The sequence below is a fragment of the Filobasidium floriforme genome (genome assembly GCF_021052385.1).
Source record: "Filobasidium floriforme strain CBS 6241 chromosome Unknown HD553scaffold_8, whole genome shotgun sequence".
NCBI lineage: Eukaryota > Fungi > Basidiomycota > Tremellomycetes > Filobasidiales > Filobasidiaceae > Filobasidium > Filobasidium floriforme.
The window spans coordinates 450,509-477,513 of NW_025763629.1; the positions used below are offsets into that span (position 1 = coordinate 450,509).

Sequence of the window (27,005 nt, forward strand, 5' to 3'; positions counted from 1 at the left end):
ATCTCTCTCGATCGATCGCCCGCTCGGGTTCAGCCGGGACCCACGGGATGACGTAAGTGACCCGAATCGCACAGAGGTGAGACTCTAAGTCAACCTTGTTTGCCTGTACAATTCACCAAGTTCGAACATCTCATTCTCGATATTGTAGGGTGTCGCTCGCGATCATTGCAGCACTCGTTCGATCAAACTTGAGACACAACGGCCTTCAGATAATAGATATGCGTCGTTCAGCAGTTCAAATCTTTCGTCAAGCGGCCGCTACCGCCGGTCCTAGCCGTCGAGCTGGGATCGCCTGCATGTCTACCGTTGCACGAACCCGAGCATCTTCGAGTGTGCCCCGGTTGAACAACCTATCCTTCTACTCCAGGCGTGAGTAGCATCATGAACAGACTGGAGAGTATTGATGTCCTGCTTATCACACCTACGACGCCTCAGGCTTCGCCAGCACAGACTCCGCAGCGCCTTCAGTAGAAGACCCAACCGAGCATACCGCCATGGAAGCCATGCAAGAGGGTAACAAGCGACTAGAAGAGGGAGACGTTCAGGGCGCCAGGGATCAGTATGCCAAGAGTGTCGAGATCAAGCCTACCGCTTCGGCTTGTTTCAATTTGGGTGTGAGTAGGTGAAGGCTTTGGTCACTGGAGCTTGTAAGGTTGCGGAGAGCTAATCGAATGTCGAGTGCGGATCTTAGGTAGCTGAATACCACCTCCGTGAGTTTTCTACTCCCTGATCTTGTCGTCGCCTTTGCCCAAATGTGCTCTAATGATCCCTCGGCTGACACGTGAATCTCTGCTGGGAAATGCAGAAAACACTCCGGAAGCCATCACAGCCTGGAAACAAGCCCTTACCATCCAACCCGACAGTCCGGATTCGCACATGAACTTGGCATCGGCCTATATCCTATCAAGTCCGCCTGAACCGGGTGCGGCTATTAGGCATCTCAAGTGAGTTGTGCGGCTGGGGGGTGAGACGGGATTCCGCATGGCGATAAGACAGGCGGTAGAAAGTCGATGGAATAGGGGGCTGACTAGGTCGTTTTTGTGAGAACAGGCAAGCTTTGGAGTTGGCACCTGATGATCCTGAGGTAGGTACACGTCCTGCGAGACGGAAATCAAAACCACCGTAACGCGTATGCCGACTGTGTTGTATCGTCTTGCGGCGCAGATTGCTTTCAACCTCGCCGCCGTTCTCGAGTCCAGTAAGCCAAACTCAGCCTAAGATCCAGCTCCTCTGCAGAATTCTGCCTAGCAAAACCGAATGCTGACGTGACCCTATCCCGGCTATGCCTTTTCGCGTTGCAGCTGGAAACCTTCGTCCTGCCTTGAAGTTGTACGAAAAGTCCGTCACGCTAGGGATCGAGAGGGCCGAGCAGAACGTCCGGAACGTAAGTGCCGGTGACATGCTTCATGGAAGGCGGCAAGCTTGGCAGACATTGGCAGAACGTGTTTGCTGACCGGAACCGTGTCGCATGTACGTTGGTGTCTGTCGTTATAGGTATCTGCCAAGATTCTAGCTGAAGAAGCACAGAAGACGGGGGAGAAGTCTGAGTAGACCTAGCGGTTTGGTCGCCTTCCGTCTCATAGCATAGAAATAAACGATAAAATCGATGCACACCATTCTTCCCATCGGCTACCATTTCGGCTGAAGGCTTCATGGGATCTATCGGCATATGGCTGACATGCTTCATAGCATTGCTGCCGACCGTGTCTTGGTGGTCAACATGAGCAACGGTCTAAACCTAGATCTGACGAGTCTTCACGATACAACTGTGGTCTACGTGGAGGAAGGGTTATTAGTGACTCTGATTAATCTGAACATCGAAATGCTATCAAACCAACTTACTTTATACAACTCTAGCAACGACTTCGGACCCGCAACGCTGGACGCTGTGCGATCACCCTTTAGTCCATCTCCACGTCCTGTTCTGCTTGGTCTTCCTGGGTGACCCCTTCCATCGCTTCATGAACGGCCTTGACGACATCCAGACCCAGCTCGTAAAAGCTCATGTTTGACCTTGGATTGAACATGCCCAGATGCGAGGCCACTTCATCCTCGGTCTTGCTTATATCGAAAGTGACCGGTTTCCAGAACGGCCAGAGTGGGTGGGTCGTGGATGGGAGTAGACAGAAGGTGCGTCTTGTTGGGTGTTGTGGTGGGAAAGGTGGGAGATGAGTATAGAAGCTAGCATGTCATAGCATATCGTATGATCAGCGCATGATCCTCAAGCTGGGTTCGTATGTCCAGGCGAGGACTCACTTGCGATAAATGATCCCGTCCCGTTGACCATGCTTGACCATTCCCGCCAACCCTTCCAACCGGTTTTTCATGCCCGTATCGTCCCAAAGGTTTCTCACAAAGACCGCATGGTCCGAGACCCACTTCCAACCGAATTGAATGTCATCTTTCCGCCAATAAGCTGTTCCTACCGCTGCAGCTCCACCTAGAGCTACGGCGGAAGCTTTCAAGAGGGATTGTCGGGTTGGCAGGGAAAAGAAGGAAGATGTCGAGGCAGAGGTTGCGGGCGGACTCTCTGTCTTGGTAGGTGTTGATGAACCCGAGGCTGTCTCTGTTGATCCAAAGACGGTAGAGAGGACTGTCCGTGCAGTCTCGATATGGCCGCTGTATTTGGTGATACCGTTTTTCTACACGAAGACAAAGGGAAGACAGCGTGTCAGAAGGCGATCGGAACGACCGCAAACGGCTCAGTCTGTTCATGTGCTCACAAAGACATGTGGATGCAGACCGAGGTACTGTAGGAGGAACAAAAAGAGTGTCAGCTCTTCTGAACCCAAAAACACACAATGCGAGGCGGTCTCAACTTACAGGCGTGTCGAACGCTATGACGGCGATGACCCTAGGCCACAAGAGCTCTTCCGGGTGTTGCTTGTGCGCTTGCATGCGCAATACCGAGTCGGCTATCAACAATCCTCCCATACTATAAAGACCCAAGATTCTCAGCTTCGGCACTTGTACATCGCTTGTGAACGATTCGATAGGGTTACCTATGCCCACAGAGGACTATCTTGGCCTTCCCTATGCCTCCGGCTTGAGCATGATCGACCTCGGCATGAACCGTGAGCTCGGTCAACCAATCAACGAACCGCTCTACAGCATGGTTCTTTACAACAGTAGCGGGGCATATCCAGCTATGAGTCAACAATGGAACTCTAATCGCCTGGACCGAGGACTCACTAGATCTCCTTTCGTCTCATATACAGGGAAGACCTCACTCCGAACTTTGACCCTAGGTAACGTGGTCTGAACCAGATGTTTGATACGTTCGGGGAACTGTTCGAACGTTACATCTGTACCCTTGAAACTATACGGATTACGGGCAGCCAGACCGTAATTAGCATGTTTGCAAGACTTGCACAAACGAGCCACCGAGTCGGACTTGCCCGTGTACGTAGACGATGACGACCAGGTCCTTGTCGGCCGGACCAGGGCCGAGACCGTCATCATCGGAATCGCTAACCGAGTCCATAACGAACACCCCGTTGTTTGCAATTGGTAAATTTGTAGCTTGTGGAGGATGATGAAGCTAGATGTTCCCATTCAAATGTCCAAAAGGATTGTCATTGAGCGATTTCAGACGTTGACAACATCGCCGTCCCCGAGTTCGATCCGGAAGCTAATTCGATCCGCGCTCTCTCTCTCTTCGGAAGCTAATCTTGGCGAGGGGAATGACGACTTCCTTAACTTCCTTCTTGTTGCGTTCAGCAAGCGTCGGTGACATCCGCGAGGAAGTGTCGACGTCTTGATCATCAGAGGATCAGCTCTGCCGGGCTCTTCGGTGATATAGACAATCTAGCCTGATCACCAAGATGCCGACAATACATGCTCCTCCTCTGCACCCTCCTCCTTCATCCGCCAGGCCTGTTCCAGGGGTCCAAGTAGATGGAGATGGTGTACCGGACGAACCACCTCCAGCCTACTCTGCTGCGCCCGGTCATCAGTCTATCGCTCAGGGACCACAGTACATGGATTTTAGCGGTCCCCCACCAACGAATAATAGCAGCAATAGTTTCGTACCACAACATACCGGGATGCAAGCAGGTCCGATGCGGCCGCAGTTCTCGGGCAATGCGAATCATAGCTGGGCGGGACCCTCGACGTCCCAGTGGTCTCCTAACCCGGGATCGCAGAGGTTACCGCCTCCGGGTGTGCCGTCACGGCCGGGACCTGGACCTGGAAGTTCAGTACCACCTGGTTCTGGACCGACAGAAGTACCTACCCCGGGAAGGCCTTTGTTGAGAGATGGCAAGGTGTTGATCTATCCGAAAGGTCATTTCTGTTCGAAATGTGAGCGATATCCTATGATGCTTCCCGATGACATTGTACATGATCTGACTGCTTGACTTCGTTCTACTCAGGCTATAATACGGGGTTCAAGAACGATGACCCATACCACCCTTGCAAAAATGTCAGCGACACCAACTCCCACCTCTACATACGAAAAATGCCAAGCCCAACTGACTCCTGCATGCATTGCCTTTCCGCAGTGCTGGAAGAAACATTCTAAACCCTATACCCAGGCCATGTCCTACTCCTGGCCTACCGACACGACTGACAATATCGATACCACGACGAGCGCGAACAACTATCAACGGCCAATGGCGCTCTCCCAGAATCTCAACCAAGTCGGAGGACAGCCATCGTACCCACAGCCTCAACGGCCGATAATGAACGATAGCGCCTTCCGACCGGGGATGATCGCAAGCGGAGGACAGACGAATCGATTACCTTCGGGTTATTTTCCCGGATATCCTGCTGGTAACGGGAACGCTGGACCACCACCACCTCAGTCTCAGCACTATCCGATGATGCCCCCCCGTCCGAGTCATTCTCATTCGGGTTATCCGGGTGCAGGCGGAGGCGGACCGGCGCAGACCATGTTCGTCTCACACGGAGGAAATGGGTATGGATGGGGTGGGACTCGGCCACCGCCTGGGGCGCTCGTCGTTCGTCCGGGAGATCCTAGGCTGGGAGGCACGTAAGTCTTGGCCTGGAACTGTTGGAATCGAATCGGATCAGATCGAACTGACCTCGACTTTGTACAGGCCATGTTTCAAGTGCGGCGGTACCGGGGAGACCGTCACCTTTTTCAGTTTCGACAACGATCTCTGCCGAGCATGTCAAGGCGTCGGTCGAGTATATTGAATGCCATCCGGCGTTGCGAATCGAATTGCGCATTATAGTAATCTTGTACAACAGCAGCTTAGTGCTATAGTATACCCTTCTCACCCCTGTTTCTTCTTGGTCATATAGGCTTCTAGCCTTTGCGTCTCTACGTGCAACTTTCGCTTCTCCTCGATCTCCTTTTCCTTGTCCGTCTTACCCCTATCCCCCCGCGTATCGCCATCATCGTCCCCGCCAACTCCTTCCTGAGCAGCTAAGCCCTGCTTCGCCCGCCATTTGGCCTTCTTCTCTCGTCGCTTTTCATCCGCCTCGGCAGCCTTGTCCATGGCCAGTAGCTCCTTCGCCGAAGGGAGCTTCGACGAGGATAACGGCTGAAGAGGACGAAGCGTGCCGTCTTCCGGTGACGGCGAGCGCGAGGGGAGACGTTGAGCGCTCTCATCCACGGGCCTGGTGGTCCGGAGAATATTAGGTAACATGGAATCGCTCGGTTTCGCCTCCTCTTGCTCCTCATCCTCGTCTCCGAACCAACCTTTACCCTTCTTAGGAGGGAGGCTCAGTTGCGCTCTAGACTCGGTTGCGGATTTTGAAGGTTTAGTCTTCTCGGCGTCCGACTCCGAGTCGCTGCCCAGGTCCATCTCGTAATCGCTCACTCCGCCAAATATATCCTCTTCATCCGAATCGATGGCAGCAGGAGCTTGTGGTTGCGTTGGTTCAGGCAAGTCTGCGGGTGCGGGAGCAGCAGACAAGGGAGGAGGTGATGCTTCCTGTTCCACTACTGCCGGCGCCTCAGTGGTTTCCTCCGCCCAAGCCGGCCTTGCAGGCGGTGGGGATGGTGATCGTCTTCTCAGCCTCTCCGCCTCGAGCCTCTTCTCCCTCTCCAGGATGACAGCTGGACTTTCCGGTATATCCGCTTTGGCCGAGATGATGGTCAACCCAGGCTGTGGCGGGGCCGGCCATTGTGCCTCGGATTGTGCGGGAACGGCCTTGACTATCTTCTTCTTTTTCTTCTTCTTCCCGTCCGTCTCGGTAGCGACCGCAGCGATCTTCTTGAACCTGCTCCCTAACCCTGCAGTCGGTGCCTCAGATGGAGCTTCCACCTTGGATCTCTTTTTCTTCTTTTCCCCCTCGAGCACGTCCCCACCGACCAGACGTTTACGACTCTCCTGCAACGCGCTCATGATCTCCTCCCTCGACCGCTTTTGTCCCGTCGTGCTCGGTCCCGGCCCAGCTTCTGCGGACATCACTTCGTCAGACGGTAATGCGTTTTCGAGGACTTTGTCCAGCTCTTCGTCGTACTTGGTGCCCTCTTGTGCGGCGAGCTCGGCTTTCCGGACTTCTAAGAGACTGTAGTCGAGACCCTTGAACAGGGCCGAATGGTCGGCATCTCCGCCTAGGTAAGCCCGTTTGGCAGCGATCTACCATGAAAAGTTCAATTTAGCGAAGATCGGTGGTGCCGCTGTTGTACGTCCACCGACTCACAGAATCTTCATCCTCACCTTCAGCTTTCGCCCGCTGTTCGAAATCGTCGAGCATTCGCTCGATCTACTCGAGAAACCGGGTCTGGAATCAGCTACTAGTCATCCAATACAGCCGAGGTGACCATAACTCACAGGCTTGAATTCATCTTCCACCCCAAGCCGTCGCATTTCGGCCCGATCCTTGTACTTGCTGTCCTTCTTGACCTTTCTAGGGGCGAATTCCGGTTTCGGTGCTTCTCCCTTGTCCGTCTTCTCCTTAGGCGCACTGTACGGGCGGCACCGCTCAACCTCCAGCTGACCTGGCGATCGCGATTGTCACTCACAAGTCTTTGGGTCTACCTGCTCCACCACCATATCCTCTCTTCAAAGTCTGACCCCCGAGTACTCCAGCAGCTCTGCCAGTCGTATGAGCCTTGGAGGGCGCGGATGCCAGGAGATTACGGAAAGCGCTCTGATCGCATCCACATCGTGAGCATTCGTGTTACATATCTTTGCCGAGCGTCGCTGCAGAATCGAACATACCTGATCCATCGTTGCGAGTACAATTCTGCTTGTGTGACTGCTTGTGCAGCGATGTCGCAGTAGTCAATCATAAAGATAAGTTAGATGTGCCATTTCGCGGCCTCCGTGACTCCTAGGGTACAGTAGTCAGTCAGTTGTGCGATCACGTGACCTATCAGCTTGCGGTGCATGCATCACCGATCCGAGCTACGAAGGTACCCAACTGTGTCTATATCCATCGTCTTCTTGAATATCGCTTAGGTACAGCTCATCAGACTCACGTCAGCCACGATCGCAGCATCTGAATCCTGATAGATATTGTCAAAATGTCTGTCGCTTCCGAGACCGGAGAATGGGTAAGCGCAGGACTGCTCGACTTGCAACGAAGACTCTACTCACACGCCCTCCTCACACCCAAACACAGAAAGAGTACAATAGCAAGGATGGCAAAATCTACTGGGCAAACACTGTGACGAAGGAGTCTACCTGGGAGAAGCCTGATGCGTTGAAATCGCCGTTCGAGGTCAGTTCTCTTCCAGAAAAGGTGGGCAGATCGATGCTGAGCTGAGTTGTATCTGGCGGTATCCAGAGAGCAATCGCTACTACCAAGTGGAAGCAGTACACTACTAATGGAAAGACGTACTTTGTCAATAATGTCACCAAGGAAACTCAGGTGGGTCCCGGTACGGCTGATGTCCTCTTGTTGATAGTAGCAGGAACTCACTCGGTCGCTTTGTAGTGGGACATGCCCGATGAGCTGGTGAAGCTGCAAAAGAAGTTGGACGCAGATGCCGCTCGAGCGAGGGGAGAAGACGATGAAGCGTAAGCCCCTAAGCTAAGATGAGACAAATCTGACTTGGGATGCTAACTTGTACAGCTCTGATAGAGACGGGCAACGAATGATCACCGGTGGTGACGCTGAAGCTGAACGAAACGACTCAGCGGTAGCTATCCGAGGTCGTTCCAGGTCCCGCTCCCCGACCCCTGAAAAAGAAGAAGAAGACGAGCTCGAAGAGAAGGATGATCTCGCTATCGGTCCTGCTCCCATGATTCCCCCTGGCGGATACACCAACGTCCGGGACGCCGAGGAAGCTTTCATCTGGTTGCTGAAGAAGACCAAGGTCGACGAGACCTGGAGTTGGGACAAGGTTATGAGGACCGTCATCATGGATCCTCTTTACAAGGCTCTAAGCACGTCTGCTGAAAAGAAGAACGTGTATCAGAAGGTAAGCCAGAGGAATGATACTCTCAGGAAACCTATTCATCAAGCTGATCTACCATCGCTATCATATCGTCATGACAGTACATCAACAACCTGATCTCCAACAGGGAACAGATTAGGAAAGAACGCTTGGACCGTTTCCGACCGTATATCCACCGCTTGATGACGAGGAGCAGCAAGTACATCAAAGCCTGGACAAGCTTCCGGACTGCAGAGGAGCGGTTCCGGCACGAAAAGTACTGGAAGGATTTGGAAGCCGAAGATGAGCGTCGACAATTGTTTGACGAGTATATTCATGACCTGCAGAGGAAGGAAAAGGTAAGCGTTGTTTTTGCAAGGTTGCAGACATACAACGCGCTGATGACGATCTCTCCTTGCGATAGGCCGCCGAAAGAGAACTGTACGAGCGAAACATGAAAGTTCTAGACGAGATGATGCGAGACCTGCCTATCACGGTCGGGACCCGATGGAACACGGCTCAAGAGATGGTCCTCGACTCGGAACGTTGGAAGAAGGACAGCAAGTTGCGACAGGCTGACAACCTGGACGTCCTCAGGGCGTTTGACAGCTACGCCTTGCAGATCATGAAGACTCACGAGGAAAAGGTACGACGTAACAGGATCGAGAGGAATCGAAGGGCACGAAAGGCAAGGGATGGCTTCCGAGCATTGCTGAGCGAGATGGAAGACGCCGGCAAGATCACGGCCAATACCAGGTGGAAGGAGTTCTTGCCCCTGATCGAGACCCGACCTGAATATGAAGCCATCCTCGGGATGCCTGGATCAGGCCCGTTGGATCTGTTCCAGGATGCGGTGGATGATATCGGAGAAGCCATCGGGGCCAGTGCGGACAAGATCAGAACCGCGGTCGAGAAGGCTGGCAAGCGAATCGAACTTGGCATGACGCGGGAACAATTCTCGGAGTTGCTTCACGAGCTGAAGATCACAAGCTTGGTCGATGAGCGTAATGTCAGACAGGTCTTTGAGCTGGTGAGTTACTGGCAGCTATCGGCATCGCTTCTACCGTGCGGCGTGTTAAGGCTTTTTGAACCTCAGTTGGAGGCTCAGAACGAAAAGGTGGCGAGGGAAGAGCGTAAGAGGGCCGAGCGAAGGAAGCGTCACTTGATGGACGACTTGCGATATGCCATGAAAAAGGCTGAACCTCCTATCAACCTCGAAGGGTCGTACGACGAGGTAAGCTAACTGAAATCGTTAATCAAAGGTTCTATTGCGGTGCTGACAAATGACGTGATGCTAGGCCGCCACTATCATGGGACAGTTCCGCGAGTTCGAGGACCTCGATGAGCAAGCCAGGAAGGACGTCTTCGAAAAGTTTGTCAGACGTCAGAAGGTGAGCCGACCAGCCACCAAATCAGGGCACCATCGTCTTTGCTGACTATGATTTGTGCTATAGGAAAAGATTCGTGATCGAGAAAGGGATAGGGGACATCATGATCGCTCGGAGGACGGTTCCCCTAGACAACGGGAACGACGTGACAGCCATCGTAGGGACAGAGACGATCGTCGGTCGGCTAGTCCAACTCGTGAAAGGGTCAAGAGAGAGTCTCACGACGCCAAGCCAGACGTTGAACAGCAGAGCAAGTCTGGGACTAGACGTCGGGACGTCGAGGAGGGTGAAGCTAGCGATGTCGAAATGGACAAGCATGTAGCCAAAGTGAGCGCCGAGTATACTTCGCGAGTGCGCGCGAAGTCCATCAGAAGAGCTGAAAGATCCTAATTTCTGCCTGTAGCGTGCTCGAATCGACGATGTTAAAGAGGAGGGCGAATTGTAGCGGGAATGATGAGGGAATGACTTCCAGCATTCAAGAGCCGTGTAGCGAGATCCAGCTGTAGTTGTCGATATGCATCATCCCTTTGCGTGACCTGAGACTCTTCGCGCTCGACCTCGACTGATTACGCCAGCGTCAGGCGACAGGGGCAAGCACAAGCAGATCTATGGGATATTCGAACGTCACTGTCGGCTCAGGACATTAGCACCTCCATTCGATCGATAGAATAGAGCCTATAGATATCATTCACGATCATGCCTAACCAACAGCTCAAACAAGGTCTGACAAGTCTCCAGCAGGCTTACGATTCAGGGGACGTCGCCGGAGCTGGGAAGCAGTTGACGCAACTCAAGGTCAGTCTCGACGACCTGGGTTTAAAGCTTGGATGCGTCGATCTGAACACAAAAGTACTTGCAGATCGCCCTCGCAAGAGCAGGTCTGTTGAGCCCCAACGGTCAGCAGGACAAGGAGGACCTTTTGACAGCCCGTATGTTGTCGCATTCAACAAGCGAGCTGGCCGCGTCCAATCCAAGCTGAACAAGCCGACATTCCTTTGTGGTCATCATAGGATCTATCTTGGAGATCGGAGCCTTCTATTCGCTCAAGGTCAGGGATGTCAGTGCTTTTGCTCGATATGAGGCCATGTTGAGCGGTTATTACCGGGACTTCAAGTGCGTCGAGCTCTCTCTACTTCTGCGGTATTACGGAACACTTGTTAGCTAATCAAGTCGTCAACCTTTGTTCGTAGGGCGATCTTGCCCCCTTCGACCTCTCAACCTCCTCTGCTCGGTCTCTCCCTCCTTTCCCTGTTAGCTTCTTCGAGGATCGCCGATTTCCACACGGTGCTCGAGACCCTGGATGAACAGATGATGAACGACGTCTACGTACGATGGCCGATCGATCTGTGAGTGGGCTGGAGGTGATCTCGTCGAAAGTCATCAAATTCGGAGAACCGGTTCTTATACAATACTATCCGGTTGTGATTATAGCGAGCGATGGTTGATGGAGGGATCTTACACGAAGGTTTGGAGAGCGAGGGAACGGGTACCCAGGGAAGAATACGGTGTCCTGCTCGAAGGTCTCGTAGGGACTATTCGGTAGGTCTTAACTTGTGCCATGGACTAACAGGCGTTGTTCAAAATCGGTTGCTGACAATGACCAATCCATGCTGGGTGACCAGGAGTGAGATCGCTTCGTGTCACGAAAAGGCATATGCCACTCTGCCCCTAGCGGATGCGACGAGGTTGTTATTCTTCAAGAACGAGTCCGAGACGGTCGAATTTGGTCAAGGCGTGAGTCGCCGTAATATGCCTCCATGTACCCCTTTCGCCGAACATTACTGAGTTGAACAACCGCTTCGGACTCGACAGCGAGGATGGTCCTTCTCACCGACGACAAGGGAATTCGGTCTCGCTCGTGTGCTGAACAACCCAGGTTCGAGCTTTACGGACGGGCCAACCGGGTCGGCCGGTGCGGGACTGTCAGGTGATGGGCCGATCGCCAAGGAGAGGCTCATCAAGACGTCTTTGGATTACGCTACCGAGTTGGAGGCCATCGTCTAGATGGCTTAGAAAGGACGAGATAGGCTGGGATGTAGATTCCTAGATGTGAGACGATGGGTCTCCTTATGTAATTACGATCAAGCAAGCATGTTGGCTACGATATGACGAATATCCCCGCCCAGGCTCGAGTTACGAACAGTCTGCGACCTAACAATATACGTCAGGACAAGCTAGTGGAAACGATGTCAATCGAATGCTATCTGAAGTAGCACCAGTTGCAGTTGATATAGAACATTTGATGTGATAACAATACATGTAGCCCCAATATGAAACCCGGCCTTCATCGAAAACTCCCCTTTTTGGTGAAGCTCTGGGCGCGGGGGATTAAATGAGGCCTATACAGATTTGATCCACAGCCTGGACCGCGATGTGTAACAGTCCTCGTGGGAAGCGAGGTAATTGACGTTTTGCACTGCTATGAGTTGCTCAAGGGTCGGCTCAGTAAGGTGAAGAAAAGAGGAGAAGGGAACGTGCGGGTGAGGGTAGTGTGTGCGTTCCGACCCCGGAGGTTCTTATACCTGCAGGATCGCGCCGAAGCAAATCTCCATCTCGAGCAATCACGTGAAAAGTGAGAGACGGGCTTGATGACGAGTGCGGAACTTCGGATGACGGACAAGGCCGAGCCAGTGCCAGTGACGGATATCTTGAATCGTTCATACTCTCTCTCTCTCTCTCTCTCTCTCGACTCCGCACCCCGTCCATCTCCTTATTGTCAGCTACAACTACAATTCGTCAATAATGTCCAACCAAGAGATTAACGACGGTGAGGAGCTATGGGCTGTAGCGGACCTCTGCTTGATCCCCATGGGCGTCGCCGATCCCAGCGTCGGTCCCCAGATCGCCGAGGTAAATGTTATCCAAAATCGTGAAGGCACTCCATCGATCTCACTAATATATCTGCTTTGCTTTCGATCGTACCAGTGCCAAAGAGTGCTTGAGAAGAGCGGTGTGGAATATACGATGCATGGATATGGTACCAATATCGAGGGACCCGTAAACATTTGCCAACGTATCTATCATACTTTTGCACGAGCTCATAACTGTTACTTCGTTCACCGATAGTGGTCCAAGGTGACCAAGGTCATCTACGACTGTCACGTAGCCGTCCACAAACTCGGCACGCCCCGTATCTCGAGCGATATCAGGATCGGAACCCGGGTGGACCGCAAGATCACCGGAGGTGGAAACAAGGGGAAGAAGGAGAGGGTCGAGCAGATCTTGGCCAAAGACAAGGAACAGTCTACGAGCGCATGATCGTCTGATCGGTCATCTGTCTATCGTGAGGGTATGGATATGAGATAGCATGCTACATTTGCGCTTTCGCGCGGCGATACGATCACTTGGATGAGAAGAGTCGGGCGGCGATCTTGGACCCCACGGTTCCTAACCCGAACGGCTCGGGCTCAGGGGGTAAATGTGATGGTACCTGTGGTTTGGCGATCGGAGCAGGCACTGAGCTGGAAGGCCTTGATTGTCCGCCACTAATTGACGGGTTAGGTGGAGACGGTCGTGGTTGTGGTGACATCCTCGAACTTGAACTAGGCTGACGTGAATTCGGCGCGTTCGAAGACGGTGGACGAAGATTCGCATGACTTGTACCAGGACCTGGAGAGTTATGTTTGGGGACAGGTGGAGGTTCCATCCTTAACGGAGGAGTCTGTCCAGAGCTACGTGGAGGCGATCTCCTTGCTGATGATGACGACTTCTGCGCTGCTAGTCGACCCGGATGAAGGTCGGGAAGTTCAATCTTGGACAAGTAGATCGAGATATTCGGAGGCGGTCGCCACGCCTTGGTGTCACTATGCGAACTCAAATCCATCAGTCTTGCTCAAACCAGAGCCTAGGATCTAGACGTCGCACACTCACCTCCTTTTCGGTTCGCTCTTGGGGGCATCATTCAGGTCGATCACTCGAGGGCCTTGTTGACCACTCGCGACCCGCGGAGCAGATTTGACCTCTTCCTCCACGACATACTGGTATAGACCCCTCGAATCCTGATCCAGGCCAGCTCGATGTCTTGCCCTACGATGTTGGATGTCGTAGGTCGCGTCAGTGAACTTGGTGCACGATTACACATACATGATGAAGCGCTTACCTCTTTGTCGCATCGGCCACCTCGACGGCTTTCTGTGCGGCCTCTGCTTGTCGGGTCTTGATGATGATGAAAAGCACGCTAGGATCCTGTGTCGAGCGACCAATGCAATTGGTAAATGACAATTTGCCAACAAGCGAGCGAGACTCCTACTTACCGCCAAAAGGGAGACCGCCCTTGCCGAGTACTCCGTTGTCGACCCGTCAGCTCGGACGAACAGCTCGTTGGGGTTCTATCCGTTCCAGAATCCGATTTGCTTCAATAGTAGACCCAGTAGTCACCCTCCTTCCGAGACTTACAGCACCTGACATGTCATCCGTACCGACAGCCTTTCCTGCGCTTTCTCTTCGACCTCCTTTCGATAGTCCCGGATTCGCACCGCTTGCTTCTGTAGTCGCGACTTTCGGCTGGACGGTGGGTTTGCCATCTCTAGCTGCGAGTCTTTCTTCCGCGGCGTCTAGGATGGACAACAAGCTGTTCAGAGCGTCAGCATTAGTAACCTGTAAGATCAAGTCATAACATTGGGAGGCGCGACTTACGAAGTATACATGGCAATCTCCAGTCCTGATGCAAGAAGCGACAAAGACGACTCCAGGCGGATGAGCCTCTGTACATCTATAATAGCTCGAGTTCTGACGACTTACCTTTCTTGTCCTCGAACTCGAATCGCTCGAGGTTATAATCCAAGAGTTGGATGATTCCGTCTTTCCCCTTTGCGGGTTCTCTTCCTCTGATCATCGTATCGGCAAAAGGTATCATGCAAGGTGTCGTGCATATTATCAGCCTGATGCCTCTGGAAGTCTATGTCGATATGTAACAGAAGACCTACAAGCAGAGCTGAACGCTTGGGTCCGGTTTCCGGTCCAAAGAGCAGACGTAATCGGAGGAATGGAATGTGGGGCGGTTCCACCTGAATTTGTGGCTGTGCGCGAGGAGAGCCACAGGAGAGAGATAGGTGAGAATAGTACTTTGCGGTATCAGCGGGTTGGTAAAGCTCACCCTTCGAACGTGAATGTCCATTCCTGTATATTTGCGGAAATCAAACGCTCAGTGACTCGATTCTAGACGAATTGCGGACAATGAATCCTAACAACTTACGAATGACCTGAAATTGAATAGAAAATCGAGACGATATAGGTCAGTCTTTGTATGCGACGTCCTCACAGCGGGAAAGAGGTCGGACTAACAATGTTCCCGAGAATCCGAAAGGCAATTGTATATCTGGACTGTGCAGCTCGAGCTTTCTGCTCTTCGCCTTCAAGCTGGATGCGCTAACCGAAGCCAGCTTTGCGTTCGTATATGCGTCTACATTCGGTGTGGGTTCTCAACTTCAACCGAGCTACCACGAGCATGACGAGCGAAGAGACATACCATATAACCCTGCATCGTATCCTCCAGCGGCATACTCCAACTTTGGTTTTCCATCCGGTCCTACAGAGTTGTCTTCTTTGACTCGCAGGTACCGGACCTCGGAACCCCGGGAACTGTCTATGAGTTGAAGCACATTGGGATAGTCCGGGGAAGGCCTGATCAGGAGGGTGTAGAGGTTCGCATCCCTTATGGAGGCCATCTCTCAGGAAATAGAGGGGCGATCCTGCGCTTCCGTGTATGTACGATGAGTTGGAAAGTGATACTTGATTTGTGTAGGAATGAATGCGGGTAGGTAGATTATCGACTGAACCTTCAGGCTGCTGCTGATCTTGTGCCGCTCGATTTGCTTCCGGAGGACACAGCCAACGCCGTTTACGGAAGCAAATGCTGCCCGAAGCTGCTGCTGCTGTTTCGTGGAATGAGGTGGTCGCTATCGTGCACTGGATGATCCCACAAGGTTATTGGGCAAGTTCATCGACACATCGTTCTCATGAAATGGTACAACCTGAAGAGTTGGTCAGGATGGCTGCCAAGGCCGATGGTCAGGCAGCGATAGAGCCGACGATCAACCTATCGGACGACACTGGCGACAAACGGACGGAGCTGGGCGACTTGAACCCCTGGACCGATACCCCAAAGCCAGGTCAGTGACCACGAGTGTCACGGCTCCTCATAGCTGAACATGAAGCTAGGAATACTCACTCGCTCGATGTGTTATTACGGCGCCAGCAGAGACCAGCAACAATTACCTCTCGCCGTTCAACCCGTCAGCCAACCTCAGTCCTACCTCATCAGCAGCGTCTCCGCTCGCACGAGTGGACGCATCTATCCTCGCCGAATTCGACCCTTTCAGTTCGCACGACGTATCTCCCAGCAGTAGTAGTAATCCAGGTACTCCGGTGAACAACGAAAGGGATACGGAAGATACACAAAAGGGGAACCCTCCTGGACTGGTCCTGTCGGGGATCTTTCCTTCAGGACAAGGAGATACCGGTGCCGTTGCAGAAGAAGTGGATACGCAGGCCAACAAGTCCTCTTCCACGACCGAACCGTCTGTACCGAAGAAGAACATATCGAGGGAATCTGGTCCGGATCATGGTGCAACGTCTGAACCTACCGCCGAATTGGGGTCGCAGCGAATATCCCCTTCATCAACCCCACCCCCTTCATCGAGCGCCCCTCGAACCCCATCCAAAGCCGTACAAAACACCGACTCAAGCCGACCGTCAAGCATCCGTCAAGGCAAAGAGGATTCTTCCTTGAGACAAAGACAAGGAGATGAAGAGGAAGACCGACCTTCGGAGCCGGTGTTTGACTTTCAAGGGTTCTTGGTCCAACTCCGAAGTCGGTCGGCGGAACCTATCCAGAAGTATCTGAAGAGGTGTGTCCTATCAGCCTTTGATTTGAAGAGACGACCATGAGGGCCTGAGACCAGGAGAATCGGCATGTTAACTGTGTGCTGTCTCCTTTCTTGTTGGAATTTAGTTTCCTGGTCTCGTTCGCGAAACGGCCTTTTACTATCAACGACCAGATCAAGCTCATTCACGATTTCCTCGAGGTGAGTTCCGCCGGTCCCGATGTTCAAGTGACTCTTACGCCTTACAAGCTAAATAACTTCCTTTACCCTGTCGTTCTGCTCTCAGTTTATCGCTGAAAAGATGAGGCAGACGGATCCGTGGAAAGGTCAGAGCGAAGCAGAGTTTGAGCAGTCGATGGAAGCGATGGAGAAATTGGTCATGAATCGGTTATACACCTAGTAAGCCAGTCTTTTCTCCAGTCGCGCTATCGAATGATTGTCGTTCCGTTCCGACTGATATCACCGCTTTTTCCAGCACATTCTCACCGATGATCGATCATTCCGTCTACCCAATCACGACGGACGACCTAGAGAAGGATTTCGTGCTCAGCGAGCGGATACGAATCTTCTCATGGGTACGAGAGAAGCACCTGGATGTGCCAGAGGGAGAGGCGAGTCAGGGTTTCTTGGCTTTCGCTGAACAGGGTGAGTCTGTCGAAACGGTCGAGACAGTGATTTGGGGTAGATCATGAGCGAGGCTAAATGAGGCTCCGGTCGCATAGAGTTGCTCAAGATCAATCATTACAAGGCGCCTAGAGATAAAATGATCTGTATCTTGAATTGTTGCAAGGTCATCTTCGGTAAATTTTCCGCCTTGAATCCATTCAGCATCCCAGACCCAAGCTGAGCGATACTGTGCTTTCACCAGGATTGATCCGTCATGTAGCTGGATCGGACAACACATCGGCCGATGCTTTTCTGCCGATCTTGATCTTCGTGGTTATACGGGCGAATCCCGACAATATGATCTCAAACATAGAGTGAATCTAGCTTTTTATCCTCGAGGCGGGGTTGAGGCAGAGAACTGATTGGATGCTCCTTCAGGTACATCAATCGGTTCAGGTCAGCGCAGCGCCTTCAAGGAGAGGCCGGGTATTACCTGTCTAGTCTGGTGAGTGGATTTGAGTTAAAAGACAATTTCGCCTGTGCTCATAGGAGAAATCCGACAGGGAGGCACAATCTCCTTTATCGAAACGATGGACGCATCGGGCCTGAGCAACATCACACGGGAAGAGTTCGAGGAGAATGTCGGGCGAGCCGTGGCAGAGATGCCGCCAGCAGAACCAAGGAACGCCAGAGGACCGCAGGGGCCGAATAGCGCGTCCACTGTCAATGCGGCTTGGTCGAATACAGCGGAAGGAGAGGAACCAGCACGCGATTTGACATCGTTGCCGGGCAATATCGCTCTCGATACCAAACGGTTCTTCCAGCGTACGGGCGAGTTTGCAACGGAAGCCGTTTCACGGCCGCTGAGCGCGTTGGGCAAAATGATTGAGAGCATCGGAGGTACAGCAGATGAAGAAGGAAATGACTACCCAGGTTCAGCTTACCGTCAGCCATCGTATCGGGGAGGAGACCGAGGAGAAACGCCCCGGACACCCAGCTTCCAAAATCGGATACGTGCCCCTCGACCGGTCTATCGAAGTCCATCTGGTCAAGGTCAGAAATCTCTGCCCACCGCAAGTCCGCTTGGGGGTCTGTTCGGTCGCCGGCAACCGGACGTACCACATGGTGTGCCATCGCACCCTGAGGACCGGCTGCAAGTCAATGAGATGTATGCTCGCCATCAGGTAGATTTTGCTACGCCGCCTCCAGGACCGTGAGTAGATTTACTCTCGGACAGCATCATTGTTACCGCAGCTGACACTGTCAACCTCTGAGCTCTTAGGATGACCCCATCTGATGACCCAACTTTCAACTTTACCGAATTGACCGCCGAAATCGATCGGAATACTACGACGGCCCGACAAGCCGGTATCGATACCCTACACCAAATGTTCCCTGACATCGACCGCGAGATCGCGGGCGTTATCCTGGACAGCTGTCAAAATGACCTTGGTCAAGCGATCGATCGGTGAGTTTAGAGAGTCAGGGCTGTGCGAAACATCTTGTTGATGGAATGGCCTGTACAGAATGCTCGAGATGGCAGCGGGATGATGGACAGTGACGGGTGTCAAGCAGTAATGGGTTATGCAGATCGGACCTGACAATGATGACTCAAGTGTGCAATATTTCGATCAATCATAAGTACTAGACGGTTTTCTTACGGAGGGAACATCTTTGTAATAATGTCGATTACGCTCAACAGACTTTCACTAATCAATCCTACTGGAACCTCATATTACCAGAACCCTGGACCTATACAGATATTGTGTCTGTTCAGACATGGGATGCAGCTGGTTCCGCCGCGTTTCATGTCGTAACGGCACGCAGTAGACGTCGTCCCGGTAGTGCAAGTGGTTTTGGTTGGTTGTGGATTTGCTTTGAGCTTCTGGAACGAGACAGGTCATGCATGGACTTGGTCGACCCATAGTGGCATAAGGAGAGTTGAGACGTTGAGAGGGTCTGTTGGCAAAGGGTTTGGTCTGGGTGCGGTTTGGTTGTGTTCTAAGTGTTGTAATGATTCGAAGGAAGATATAATGTTCGGTGGTTTTCACCACTGCTGGTGAACACTGCGAACGTGGTAGACCGCATATTGCGTTATAAATTTGCAGAGCAAGATCTTGCTCTTGGGTTTCCACCCGCCACCCGGTACATTGCAAGATGGAGCACCTCGTGGCGCGTTGGGATTGACACAATTGCCTACAGAAAAATGTCAAGAAGAATGGGCAAGGAAACAACTGATGGAGGTCTGCCAGTCGGTCAACACGTCTGCAGACAGGTACTCCTGGTGCTGAACCTGCCTCCTGCCTCCCGCCCCAACCAACAGATTCAATGACGATGGTTTCAGCCGCCTCATCCCCATCTTTAAAGGCAATCACAGCACACGTGTCCTCTTTGACTGCGGAAGCGCCGGGTACCTCCGAGATTCGCTGAAACAGTTCAAGAGATATGTCTTACCGATCAGCGACAGCGACGCGCCTTCCTACAATGTGGCGGATGGCGATGAGGAGTCAAATTGCAACCTGGTCGTAGACGGGGTGTGTGGTGTGGTGGAGCGGGCCATGGCGCGTTCCCTGAGTGATCCTCTGACGCTCTTGTATCACACAGAAGCACGCAGGGGCCACACATTGGAAAGTCCGGCTACTTCGGCTGGACACTCATGGACTGCCTCTTGGCACGGGTACGGGTCTTGTGATTCATCTGTGCAACTCCTCAGGCGGCGTGCTGCATGAAATCACTCGACAGTTCGGTCAGAAGTCGACAGGCCCGGGTTTCACCCTGCTCACCCGTCTCGCGTGCGTATTGAGGACTTGTATGGCCATTCCCAAGGTCCTCAAACAGACGATCCTCCAGGGCCCCTTTTTCATACGCCCCCAGCCTATTGATGACGCCATTGGGCAGCAGCTAGCGCAAGCGCTTAACCCGTCTGGTTTCAAGATACCCCTCGACGAGGCAAAATTTGAGGTGGGAACTCGACTCGTCAAGACGTACACGGAGAGTCTTGCCGCAGCACAAGGAATGGTCGGATCCTTTGACCAAACCCACCGCAACCTTTGCCCGCGACTCGACCGCCAACGTGCCGCTTGCCAACCTTTGGACAGTGCGTGTCTGTAGTGCAATTATAATGCGAAATAACAGGCTGAACATTGTACTTATCCATGTCCATATCAAGACAACAAGTCCACCACGTACCGTCGTACATCAAGGGGAGCATTCTCTCGCACGTTCCCACTTCTTAGGGCTCGTCTCCATTCCGTGGACGTGCGCTACCTACTGTGACTCACGCCTCATCAACGTTCAGAAGGTTTGGTTTGAGGTGATCGCCCTCATCGTCAAGTTCGATTCAGTTACATGACCCATATATGTAGGACGGGCGGTGTGAGGTTATCGATATGTCATGACGGAGGAAAGAAGGGGCGATCCTCTTTCAGCCTCTGTTCGGCAAACTTCTGGGTGAGACGACGTCATAGTAGATGTGCGCAGTTAGACGATGCCTTTCCGATGGCGACGACCTGCTTGGTACCAGTACAGCGAGTATATTCGCCGGAATAACAAAGGCATCAGACATAGAATGGCATAGCGGTTTTGCGCCACGTGATCCCTCATGGCATTTCGTGGGCTAGTTCGCAGCCCACGCATTGCCGACGCTTGACCGCATTAGCCACAAAACATCGACCATTATTTCTTAGTACGGAAAGCCTGAGGTACGGACATTCATAAGATCATTTGATATATTATTCACATACTGAATCACAACCGAACGAAGCGGAACACAGATGACAGCCCTCCACTACACGCGCGCGCTTCATCCGAGGAAATATGAAACATCTGCCTCTACGCCTACTTGAATCTGACCACCATGACGGACAAGTTGTCGGTCGAGTAGTTGGTGATGGCATAGTCTAGTAGGACCCTAGAAGCCTCCTGAGCGTCTTCAACCTTTCGGATGAGGTCGACGGCGGTCTGGTCGTCCGTGACGTCCCAAAGCTGTCGAGAGGTCTCGTTAGCGCACGAAACCGACGTATAAAGTTTGAAGAAACAGGTACGCACCCCATCGCAAGCTACGATCAAGAACTCGTCGTCGCTGTCCAGTGCAGTCTCGGTGGTATAAGGCGCGCCGACGACGAATTCTTTCATGCTCGAATCTCCGAGCGATCGCGTTACGGCCAAAACACCTGTCAGGATCGACCGAGGATCAACGTGCCTTGGGTGAGCTCGGCCGTTCCGTATGCTTGAATACCACCTAGCTCTAGACTTACCGTTGACTCGGTTGTTCATCACGAAGCCACCAGCATCGGTGATTCGCTTGGCCTCGTGTGCATCGCTTCCCTTGTGGTCATACGTGAGCCTGACAGCCTTGCCTCCGCGACTACAGCAGGCCAGCAGTGATGGTCTCAGCTTGCGAGTCTCTCTCCTGAAGATTATGAATCCGCGTGGAAACTCACCACAAGACGGCCCTAGCGTCCCCAACGTTGGCAGTGTACAACACTCGCCTCAACGGCTTCTCACTCTTGGGTTCGACGAGGTCAACCATATGGTGTCCATCGGCGATCGGCATCGACCCTTCCCTCGCTAACGGGCTCGGCGTGCCATCCGGGATCGTCTCGAGCGACCCGTTGCCGTCCCTCCCGCTTCCGGTCGCAGACCCCGAGTCTCCAGAAGATGAGGACTCTTTGCCACCCGTGAGGCCCTTGACGAAATCCTTGATCATCTTTCGGGAAGAACGACGTTGGACCGAAGCGTTACCGCTCGAGAGCGATTCGTCCTGGTTCTGGGTAGACGAGGCTGCACCCCCAACGGTAGCCTTGGACCCGCCTCCGGCCGAGGTGAGACGTTCGAGCTCTTCGATCCCTTTACCCTCCAACAAGCCACGACTCTTGATCCCCGGGTTGGTGAATCCCTTGGCGGGTCCACCTTGATCGTTGGCCTGTTCGTCATCCTCTTCGACCCGGAGAAAGGCGGTGACGGCGGTACAACCCGAATGAGTCCGGTCCTCCTCGGCGAGTTGGAAGAGACGCCTGTCGACGGCGTGGAACGTCTTGTTCAAGAGGTCTGGGATCGGGGTGTGAGGGTTGGTGATCACACCGTCGAGAAGGAATTCGTGAAAGTTTTGACCACACCATTCGGCGGCGTGTTTACCTGCGTGTCCACTGAAATATGATCCCCATAGCACGAAGAAGATTGCTTTGAGCTTCTAGCCCACCGACCTCTTCGAGCAAACAAAAGGAGATTCCGATCGACTCACTCAAAGACGGCGAAATAACCCTGACCGACGACACCTCCGAAATCATAGACAAACGAATGAGAATCTTCCATCGTTCTTCTACACTTCTTGTTCCTATCCTCGGACACGCCGACTCGGTAAGAAGGGAACATGGAGGAAGCCGAGTGCGGTTGAGCTGGGTGTCGGTTCAAGGCCTGAGCGGTGAAACGCGGGGTGCGGTTCAAGAGAGGTCGGAACGAAACATATTTCGAGAAAAGGCAGCAGCATGTCAACCTTTCTGACTTATGCACAGTATACGGCAGGAAACCAGGAGGTCCTCGGACTGACCCCATAAGTGTTCTCTCCCTCCGCCAAGGTAATCGTCTTGCTCCTCGCATTCGGGTTCTCGGCAAATCCACCCGGTCTTTTGTAGCTCCCCTCCATAGGTCCACCACCTCGTCCAGCTTCCCCTCCTGCACCGGAAGACGACGACTGGTTGCTAGCGGCCGTGTCTAGCTTGAGGCCTTGAGCTTGCGCGACCTGGTGTGCGTGTCCAGGTCCACTCGAGGCGCCAGTGCTAGTGGTGGTAGCAGGCTCGACGTGAGAATGGAGAGTGGAAGAGGACGATCCTTGGCCTGGTGAGGGGCCTACATTGTCGGTAGCGAGGTGTTCCGACGAGGACATGGCTTCGGGTTGTTGCTGTGATGGAGGAAGGCTGTGCGTTGGAGTGCGCGTACGAGGATGAGGTAGAGAGTCTGGTTGTCGATCCTTTGTTTACTGGTTGCTGAATATTAGCTATCGTCAGGTGCTTCAACAGTAATTACAGTAAAGAGATGTTTGATGGATGATTCAACGATCAACGATCGACGACGAAATCCCCCATCCCCCCTTCGAGGTGCGAGGTTGTGCTCAATCGAAAGCTCCACTCATCCCCGACCAAGCTGGCTGCCGGAGAGGGGAGAGGGGATTTGATGCCGTAAAAACGAAACGCGTCATCGAAACAGAAAGGGGTAGGGGGGAGTAACTAGGTGCAGTCACGTGATACGCCTCCATCGTATATCGACAATATCTCATCTACCACGACAAGTTATCCCGATGTAAAGTACACCAACCTCTCGTGTCTACATAAAGTCGAGATCGTCGTCCAGAGCCTCGTCATAAGCCGTCGTGTCAGCCCTGCCGCCGAGGAGAGATCGCGCGCGCGAACAAGGCATCAGCAAAGGTTTCGACAGTACGAGCTCATGCCAGAGCGATGGAGACTCACTCGTTGACACGCTTGTTGGCACCGAGAGCGGGCTTCTTGGTGGCCTGCAACGTGAAACCCGCAAAAAGAGGTAGAACAAAAAGATACGACCCGTTAGTAACTTTTTTTCCACCTGTCACGGCGGGTCACACGACCCCCTTCGAAACACTCCGACTCGCCTTCTTCTTCCCGCTAGCCTTGTCCTTGGCCTCCTTGGTCTTTTCGCTCGCCACGGCAGTGATCGCACTTCCAATCTTTCTCGTATCCACGTCCTTGAGCGGGACGACGGCCATCCTGGCAATCTCTTCTGCGAAAGCCGAGTACAAGGGCCTGTCGTGCAGTCGTTCAAAGATCACGGCAGAGACCTGTTGAGCGAGCTTGATGAAATCGTCCTTGGTCTTGGGTTCGGCTTTCGTCAGGTCGGCGGCGTCTACAAGGCGAGGGCCAGAGATGTGCCGGTCTTTAGCCTTGATATCCTGGATACTTTACAAGCACGGCCTGGGGAACTCACCTCCTAGCGAGACGGCGCCCAAGAAATCCGCAGCGGCAGCGGCCTCGGCCTCTTCCTGCTGGGCTTTTTCCCGCCTCCTCCTCTCTTGCGGGGTCTCGTCGTCCATAATATCGTCCTGGTCCTTGGCCATAGCCTAAAGCAACAAAGCAGATCATGCCATCCCGCATCAAACCGCAGCGTCAACATCAGTCACTTGACCTCCGGTATTGCGAATATGCGGTACTCACAGCCTTGGCCTCCTTCTCGGCGAGGACGGTCTTCAGATTCCGCTTCTTCTTGATCGCGGTCGCTGGTGTCGAGGCTCCCGAAGCGACGTCGGACTTTTTCTTCTCAGAATCGGAGACGTCCCAGTCGTCCTATAGTGCCATGTCCATGATACGAGAGTTTCAGCCGACGAGATTGAACCAGATCAGCCGTGTTGTGGGTGACCAAGGCAACGGAGACACATAGCCTGTACTGACATCGCCTTCCTCCTCCTCATCTTCACCCTCGAACCGTCTCGACTTGTAGGCCACAGGAGCAGGGGTAGGGGCGATGGCGGGTGCCGTGCTGGTCCCGGTGGTAGCGGGTGCGACCTTGGGTGCTACCGGGGTCTCATCTTCGCTGAGGTCTGAACAGGATCGCGATCAAGGAGAACAGCCGAGTCGATCAGTTAGCTGGGAGAATGGACGGTAAAGGCGATGAGGATTGCAACTCACCCCAATCTGACATTTTGTATATACGATGTTATTGAGCTGTTTTGTCAAGGTCGACCTTTTTAAGATTCTGCTCGATGGCAAGAGGAACTGATCAGGCAATCTTATAAGCGTGCGCGGTCTCGAGCCAAGCAGCTCCTAGGTGGTGCTCACTTTGTTTCACTGACGAGAGCGACGATGGAGTGTAGACTGGGCAAGATATGAACATATTCGTTCTTCCTCGTACAACTACCTTTGAGATGCATGAGATGAAAGCGGTCTTCTTTGTGCACAAAAGAGGGAGGTGTCATGCAGCCTGACATCTTTTTCATGCGTTCCATCGTTATCGGTAACCTGCGTACATCACATATTGCAACAGATAACCCAAGAGCGAGATGTAACAGCACTCGACCTGACTTACTTCTGCTACCCTGCCATAGTCTAGCACGACCGAATCATATAGACACATACCCACTCAGAAGCATAGAAGGTCATCATGTCCAATCAGCAACAGCAACAACAAGCCACCACCACCCTCCCGGCCTCGAGCATGAGCCGATCAAACCCTTCCTGTGGAAACCTGCCTACCAACGCTCTCGTCCTCCCCGCTACCGCACAACTCCAAGCTCTGTTGACCATCATCCGGGATGTAAAGACTCAGCGTGGAGAATTCGTCTTGTGAGTTTCTTACGCAAAATGTTCGTGCCACGTTTGCGATGCGGTATACCTAAACAGCGAGCTCTTGCACGTTGCAGCACGTCGGACAGGATCATCCGATTGCTTGTCGAAGAAGGTCTGAACCACCTGCCCGTCGTATCGCACACGGTCACCACACCATTGGGAATCGAGTACCAAGGAGTCAGCTTCCAGGGCAAGATCTGTGGGGTGTCGATCATGCGTGCAGGAGAGGCTATGGAAGCGGGTTTGCGGGAATGTGCACGATCAGGCGAGTCGTCGAGACCGTAGATGCCATAGGATACTGGACTGATCGTGCGAAGTCGACAATACGAACAGTACGGATAGGTAAAGTGAGTTTCAGCTTGCTGGTGGTATGGTTTCTGCCCTCGATGCGGTACGGATGAGTCTGAACTCTGTGCTTCATGTTTCCTGTGCGATAGATTCTCATTCAACGGGTACGTCGGCATCATGTCCGGATCGTCCCCATGCTTGGAAGCTAAGACAAAACTCGGTTCTAACAGGACGAAGCCACGGCCAAGCCCAAGCTCTTTGTAAGTGCTCTTTCTCGCTCGCGCAAATGACGCTCCAGGATATTTGATTGACCGAGAATCCGAACCTCTTGTATGATAGTACGCCAAGTTACCGGAGGATATCGATACCCGATACTGTCTCCTCCTCGATCCTATGCTCGGTAAGCTTTGCCTCTAATTCTAGACTCGCCGTCTTTCCACCCTCCGTGAGCTGACCTTCTAGCTCGTCTGTCTCACAGCTACCGGCGGGTCGGCCATGCAAGCTATCGACGTCCTATTGAGTCACGGGGTACAGGAAGAGAAAATCTTGTTCTTGAACCTGGTCAGTCTTGGAATCCCTCATGTCTCGGAAGATTTCGAGGAGGTCGTCGTGTGGATCGAAGCTGATCCGCAATCGGTAACATGGCGTTTTGCATAGATCTCGTCCCCAGAGGGATTGAAGAACGTCTGTGAAAAGTACCCCAAGCTCAAGATCGTAAGTCTGGCCTCGTGACTTCCTTTGCCCGCTACTTTCTGGGTATATCCGCTGAAACGTTCTTGGTCATCTTGCACCGTATTGCAGATCACCGCCTGGGTAGACGAAGGTCTGGATAAAGATTCGTTCATCGTCCCTGGACTCGGAGATTTCGGTGACCGGTCAGTCTTGTTCCTGAGCCCTCTTCTTGCATATTGCCTGAACGCGTAGCTGATATTGACGACACATCTGTGTGCAGATACTTCCTCTGAGTGGGAGTACGGAATCGGAACTAGAATCGCTGTGCGAATGACATCGACATGACCGAAGATGATTGGTATCGTTGAACGAAAAAATACGAAAAGTGATGAAAAGTGAAAGGGAAAGTAGATCGGGCCGGACCGTACGGGGACCGAAATCTTGAGAGAAACGACGACTCTGCACGCGATGACTTCATCGTCGATTTGTACCGTCGAAATATCATCAGCTAGAGCCACAAGGTGTCCCGAAGTCGTTCCGCCGAGAGTGTCTGCAGAAGGAGTCCAAAAGACTAACCTCTTGAACAACCGCTCACTTGCGTACGGGCTCGATGTGCGAT

The 27,005-nt window shown here is 52.9% G+C and overlaps 12 protein-coding genes across 12 annotated transcripts; 7 read left to right on the top strand and 5 right to left on the bottom strand.

Moving 5' to 3' along the window:
• Positions 1-32: 32 nt before the first annotated feature.
• Positions 33-1,862, top strand: HD553DRAFT_309605 (TPR-like protein). Its single transcript, XM_046179720.1, has 9 exons — positions 33-76; positions 149-369; positions 436-614; positions 692-710; positions 806-944; positions 1,051-1,084; positions 1,165-1,198; positions 1,302-1,384; positions 1,495-1,862. The coding sequence occupies exons 2-9, from the start codon at positions 219-221 to the stop codon at positions 1,549-1,551; spliced, it is 696 nt and encodes a 231-aa protein (XP_046037442.1). The 5' UTR covers positions 33-76; positions 149-218; the 3' UTR covers positions 1,552-1,862.
• Positions 1,617-3,625, bottom strand: HD553DRAFT_216915 (uncharacterized protein). The gene is made up of 8 exons (XM_046177204.1): positions 3,399-3,625; positions 3,193-3,319; positions 3,003-3,118; positions 2,824-2,935; positions 2,724-2,750; positions 2,257-2,642; positions 1,843-2,181; positions 1,617-1,773 (listed from the first exon to the last, which is right to left on the bottom strand). Exons 1-7 carry the CDS (start codon positions 3,482-3,484, stop codon positions 1,902-1,904), a joined length of 1,134 nt encoding a protein of 377 aa, XP_046037443.1. The 5' UTR covers positions 3,485-3,625; the 3' UTR covers positions 1,617-1,773; positions 1,843-1,901.
• Positions 3,626-3,766: 141 nt separating this feature from the next.
• HD553DRAFT_349431 (uncharacterized protein) lies at positions 3,767-5,218 on the top strand. The gene is made up of 4 exons (XM_046183463.1): positions 3,767-4,302; positions 4,374-4,423; positions 4,503-4,993; positions 5,061-5,218. Exons 1-4 carry the CDS (start codon positions 3,825-3,827, stop codon positions 5,158-5,160), a joined length of 1,119 nt encoding a protein of 372 aa, XP_046037444.1. The 5' UTR covers positions 3,767-3,824; the 3' UTR covers positions 5,161-5,218.
• On the bottom strand, positions 5,219-7,178 carry HD553DRAFT_349432 (uncharacterized protein). The gene is made up of 5 exons (XM_046183464.1): positions 7,140-7,178; positions 6,941-7,068; positions 6,750-6,882; positions 6,619-6,681; positions 5,219-6,554 (listed from the first exon to the last, which is right to left on the bottom strand). Exons 1-5 carry the CDS (start codon positions 7,146-7,148, stop codon positions 5,241-5,243), a joined length of 1,647 nt encoding a protein of 548 aa, XP_046037445.1. The 5' UTR covers positions 7,149-7,178; the 3' UTR covers positions 5,219-5,240.
• A 204-nt stretch (positions 7,179-7,382) lies between these two features.
• Positions 7,383-10,222, top strand: HD553DRAFT_309617 (putative formin binding protein 3). Its single transcript, XM_046179721.1, has 11 exons — positions 7,383-7,474; positions 7,543-7,641; positions 7,708-7,791; positions 7,858-7,940; positions 8,005-8,344; positions 8,422-8,658; positions 8,724-9,329; positions 9,396-9,533; positions 9,598-9,690; positions 9,754-10,014; positions 10,091-10,222. The coding sequence occupies exons 1-11, from the start codon at positions 7,445-7,447 to the stop codon at positions 10,130-10,132; spliced, it is 2,013 nt and encodes a 670-aa protein (XP_046037446.1). The 5' UTR covers positions 7,383-7,444; the 3' UTR covers positions 10,133-10,222.
• A 106-nt stretch (positions 10,223-10,328) lies between these two features.
• On the top strand, positions 10,329-12,129 carry HD553DRAFT_309618 (SAC3/GANP/Nin1/mts3/eIF-3 p25 family-domain-containing protein). Its single transcript, XM_046179722.1, has 7 exons — positions 10,329-10,482; positions 10,547-10,616; positions 10,698-10,800; positions 10,878-11,033; positions 11,119-11,226; positions 11,310-11,421; positions 11,500-12,129. The coding sequence occupies exons 1-7, from the start codon at positions 10,384-10,386 to the stop codon at positions 11,689-11,691; spliced, it is 840 nt and encodes a 279-aa protein (XP_046037447.1). The 5' UTR covers positions 10,329-10,383; the 3' UTR covers positions 11,692-12,129.
• Positions 12,130-12,286: 157 nt separating this feature from the next.
• On the top strand, positions 12,287-12,945 carry HD553DRAFT_295022 (YkoF-like protein; the record flags this gene model as incomplete). The annotated part of the gene is made up of 3 exons (XM_046178479.1): positions 12,287-12,537; positions 12,613-12,684; positions 12,754-12,945. Exons 1-3 carry the CDS (start codon positions 12,430-12,432, stop codon positions 12,943-12,945), a joined length of 372 nt encoding a protein of 123 aa, XP_046037448.1. The 5' UTR covers positions 12,287-12,429.
• A 45-nt stretch (positions 12,946-12,990) lies between these two features.
• Positions 12,991-15,414, bottom strand: HD553DRAFT_217070 (uncharacterized protein). Its single transcript, XM_046177206.1, has 12 exons — positions 15,155-15,414; positions 14,971-15,088; positions 14,882-14,888; positions 14,783-14,805; positions 14,613-14,705; positions 14,428-14,513; positions 14,323-14,347; positions 14,083-14,257; positions 13,941-14,015; positions 13,787-13,872; positions 13,558-13,713; positions 12,991-13,490 (listed from the first exon to the last, which is right to left on the bottom strand). The coding sequence occupies exons 1-12, from the start codon at positions 15,351-15,353 to the stop codon at positions 13,028-13,030; spliced, it is 1,506 nt and encodes a 501-aa protein (XP_046037449.1). The 5' UTR covers positions 15,354-15,414; the 3' UTR covers positions 12,991-13,027.
• A 1,041-nt stretch (positions 15,415-16,455) lies between these two features.
• On the top strand, positions 16,456-18,589 carry HD553DRAFT_270955 (uncharacterized protein; the record flags this gene model as incomplete). The annotated part of the gene is made up of 9 exons (XM_046177686.1): positions 16,456-16,535; positions 16,640-16,712; positions 16,798-16,910; positions 16,987-17,156; positions 17,219-17,311; positions 17,380-17,491; positions 17,556-17,622; positions 17,681-18,210; positions 18,400-18,589. Coding segments are annotated over 9 exons (1,428 nt in total), but the record flags the coding sequence as incomplete, so codon positions are not given.
• A 2,223-nt stretch (positions 18,590-20,812) lies between these two features.
• On the bottom strand, positions 20,813-23,215 carry HD553DRAFT_309624 (phosphatase 2C-domain-containing protein). Its single transcript, XM_046179723.1, has 6 exons — positions 22,666-23,215; positions 22,360-22,532; positions 21,560-22,264; positions 21,374-21,483; positions 21,165-21,289; positions 20,813-21,101 (listed from the first exon to the last, which is right to left on the bottom strand). The coding sequence occupies exons 1-6, from the start codon at positions 22,999-23,001 to the stop codon at positions 20,955-20,957; spliced, it is 1,596 nt and encodes a 531-aa protein (XP_046037451.1). The 5' UTR covers positions 23,002-23,215; the 3' UTR covers positions 20,813-20,954.
• A 130-nt stretch (positions 23,216-23,345) lies between these two features.
• HD553DRAFT_309626 (translation initiation factor eIF3 subunit) lies at positions 23,346-24,979 on the bottom strand. Its single transcript, XM_046179724.1, has 8 exons — positions 24,920-24,979; positions 24,770-24,856; positions 24,533-24,681; positions 24,299-24,427; positions 24,072-24,204; positions 23,740-23,990; positions 23,582-23,625; positions 23,346-23,493 (listed from the first exon to the last, which is right to left on the bottom strand). Exons 2-8 carry the CDS (start codon positions 24,780-24,782, stop codon positions 23,439-23,441), a joined length of 774 nt encoding a protein of 257 aa, XP_046037452.1. The 5' UTR covers positions 24,783-24,856; positions 24,920-24,979; the 3' UTR covers positions 23,346-23,438.
• Positions 24,980-25,158: 179 nt separating this feature from the next.
• On the top strand, positions 25,159-26,933 carry HD553DRAFT_309629 (putative uracil phosphoribosyltransferase 1). The gene is made up of 10 exons (XM_046179725.1): positions 25,159-25,423; positions 25,501-25,691; positions 25,760-25,773; positions 25,864-25,878; positions 25,945-25,974; positions 26,054-26,114; positions 26,193-26,275; positions 26,372-26,428; positions 26,516-26,589; positions 26,667-26,933. The coding sequence occupies exons 1-10, from the start codon at positions 25,242-25,244 to the stop codon at positions 26,677-26,679; spliced, it is 720 nt and encodes a 239-aa protein (XP_046037453.1). The 5' UTR covers positions 25,159-25,241; the 3' UTR covers positions 26,680-26,933.
• Positions 26,934-27,005: the final 72 nt, after the last annotated feature.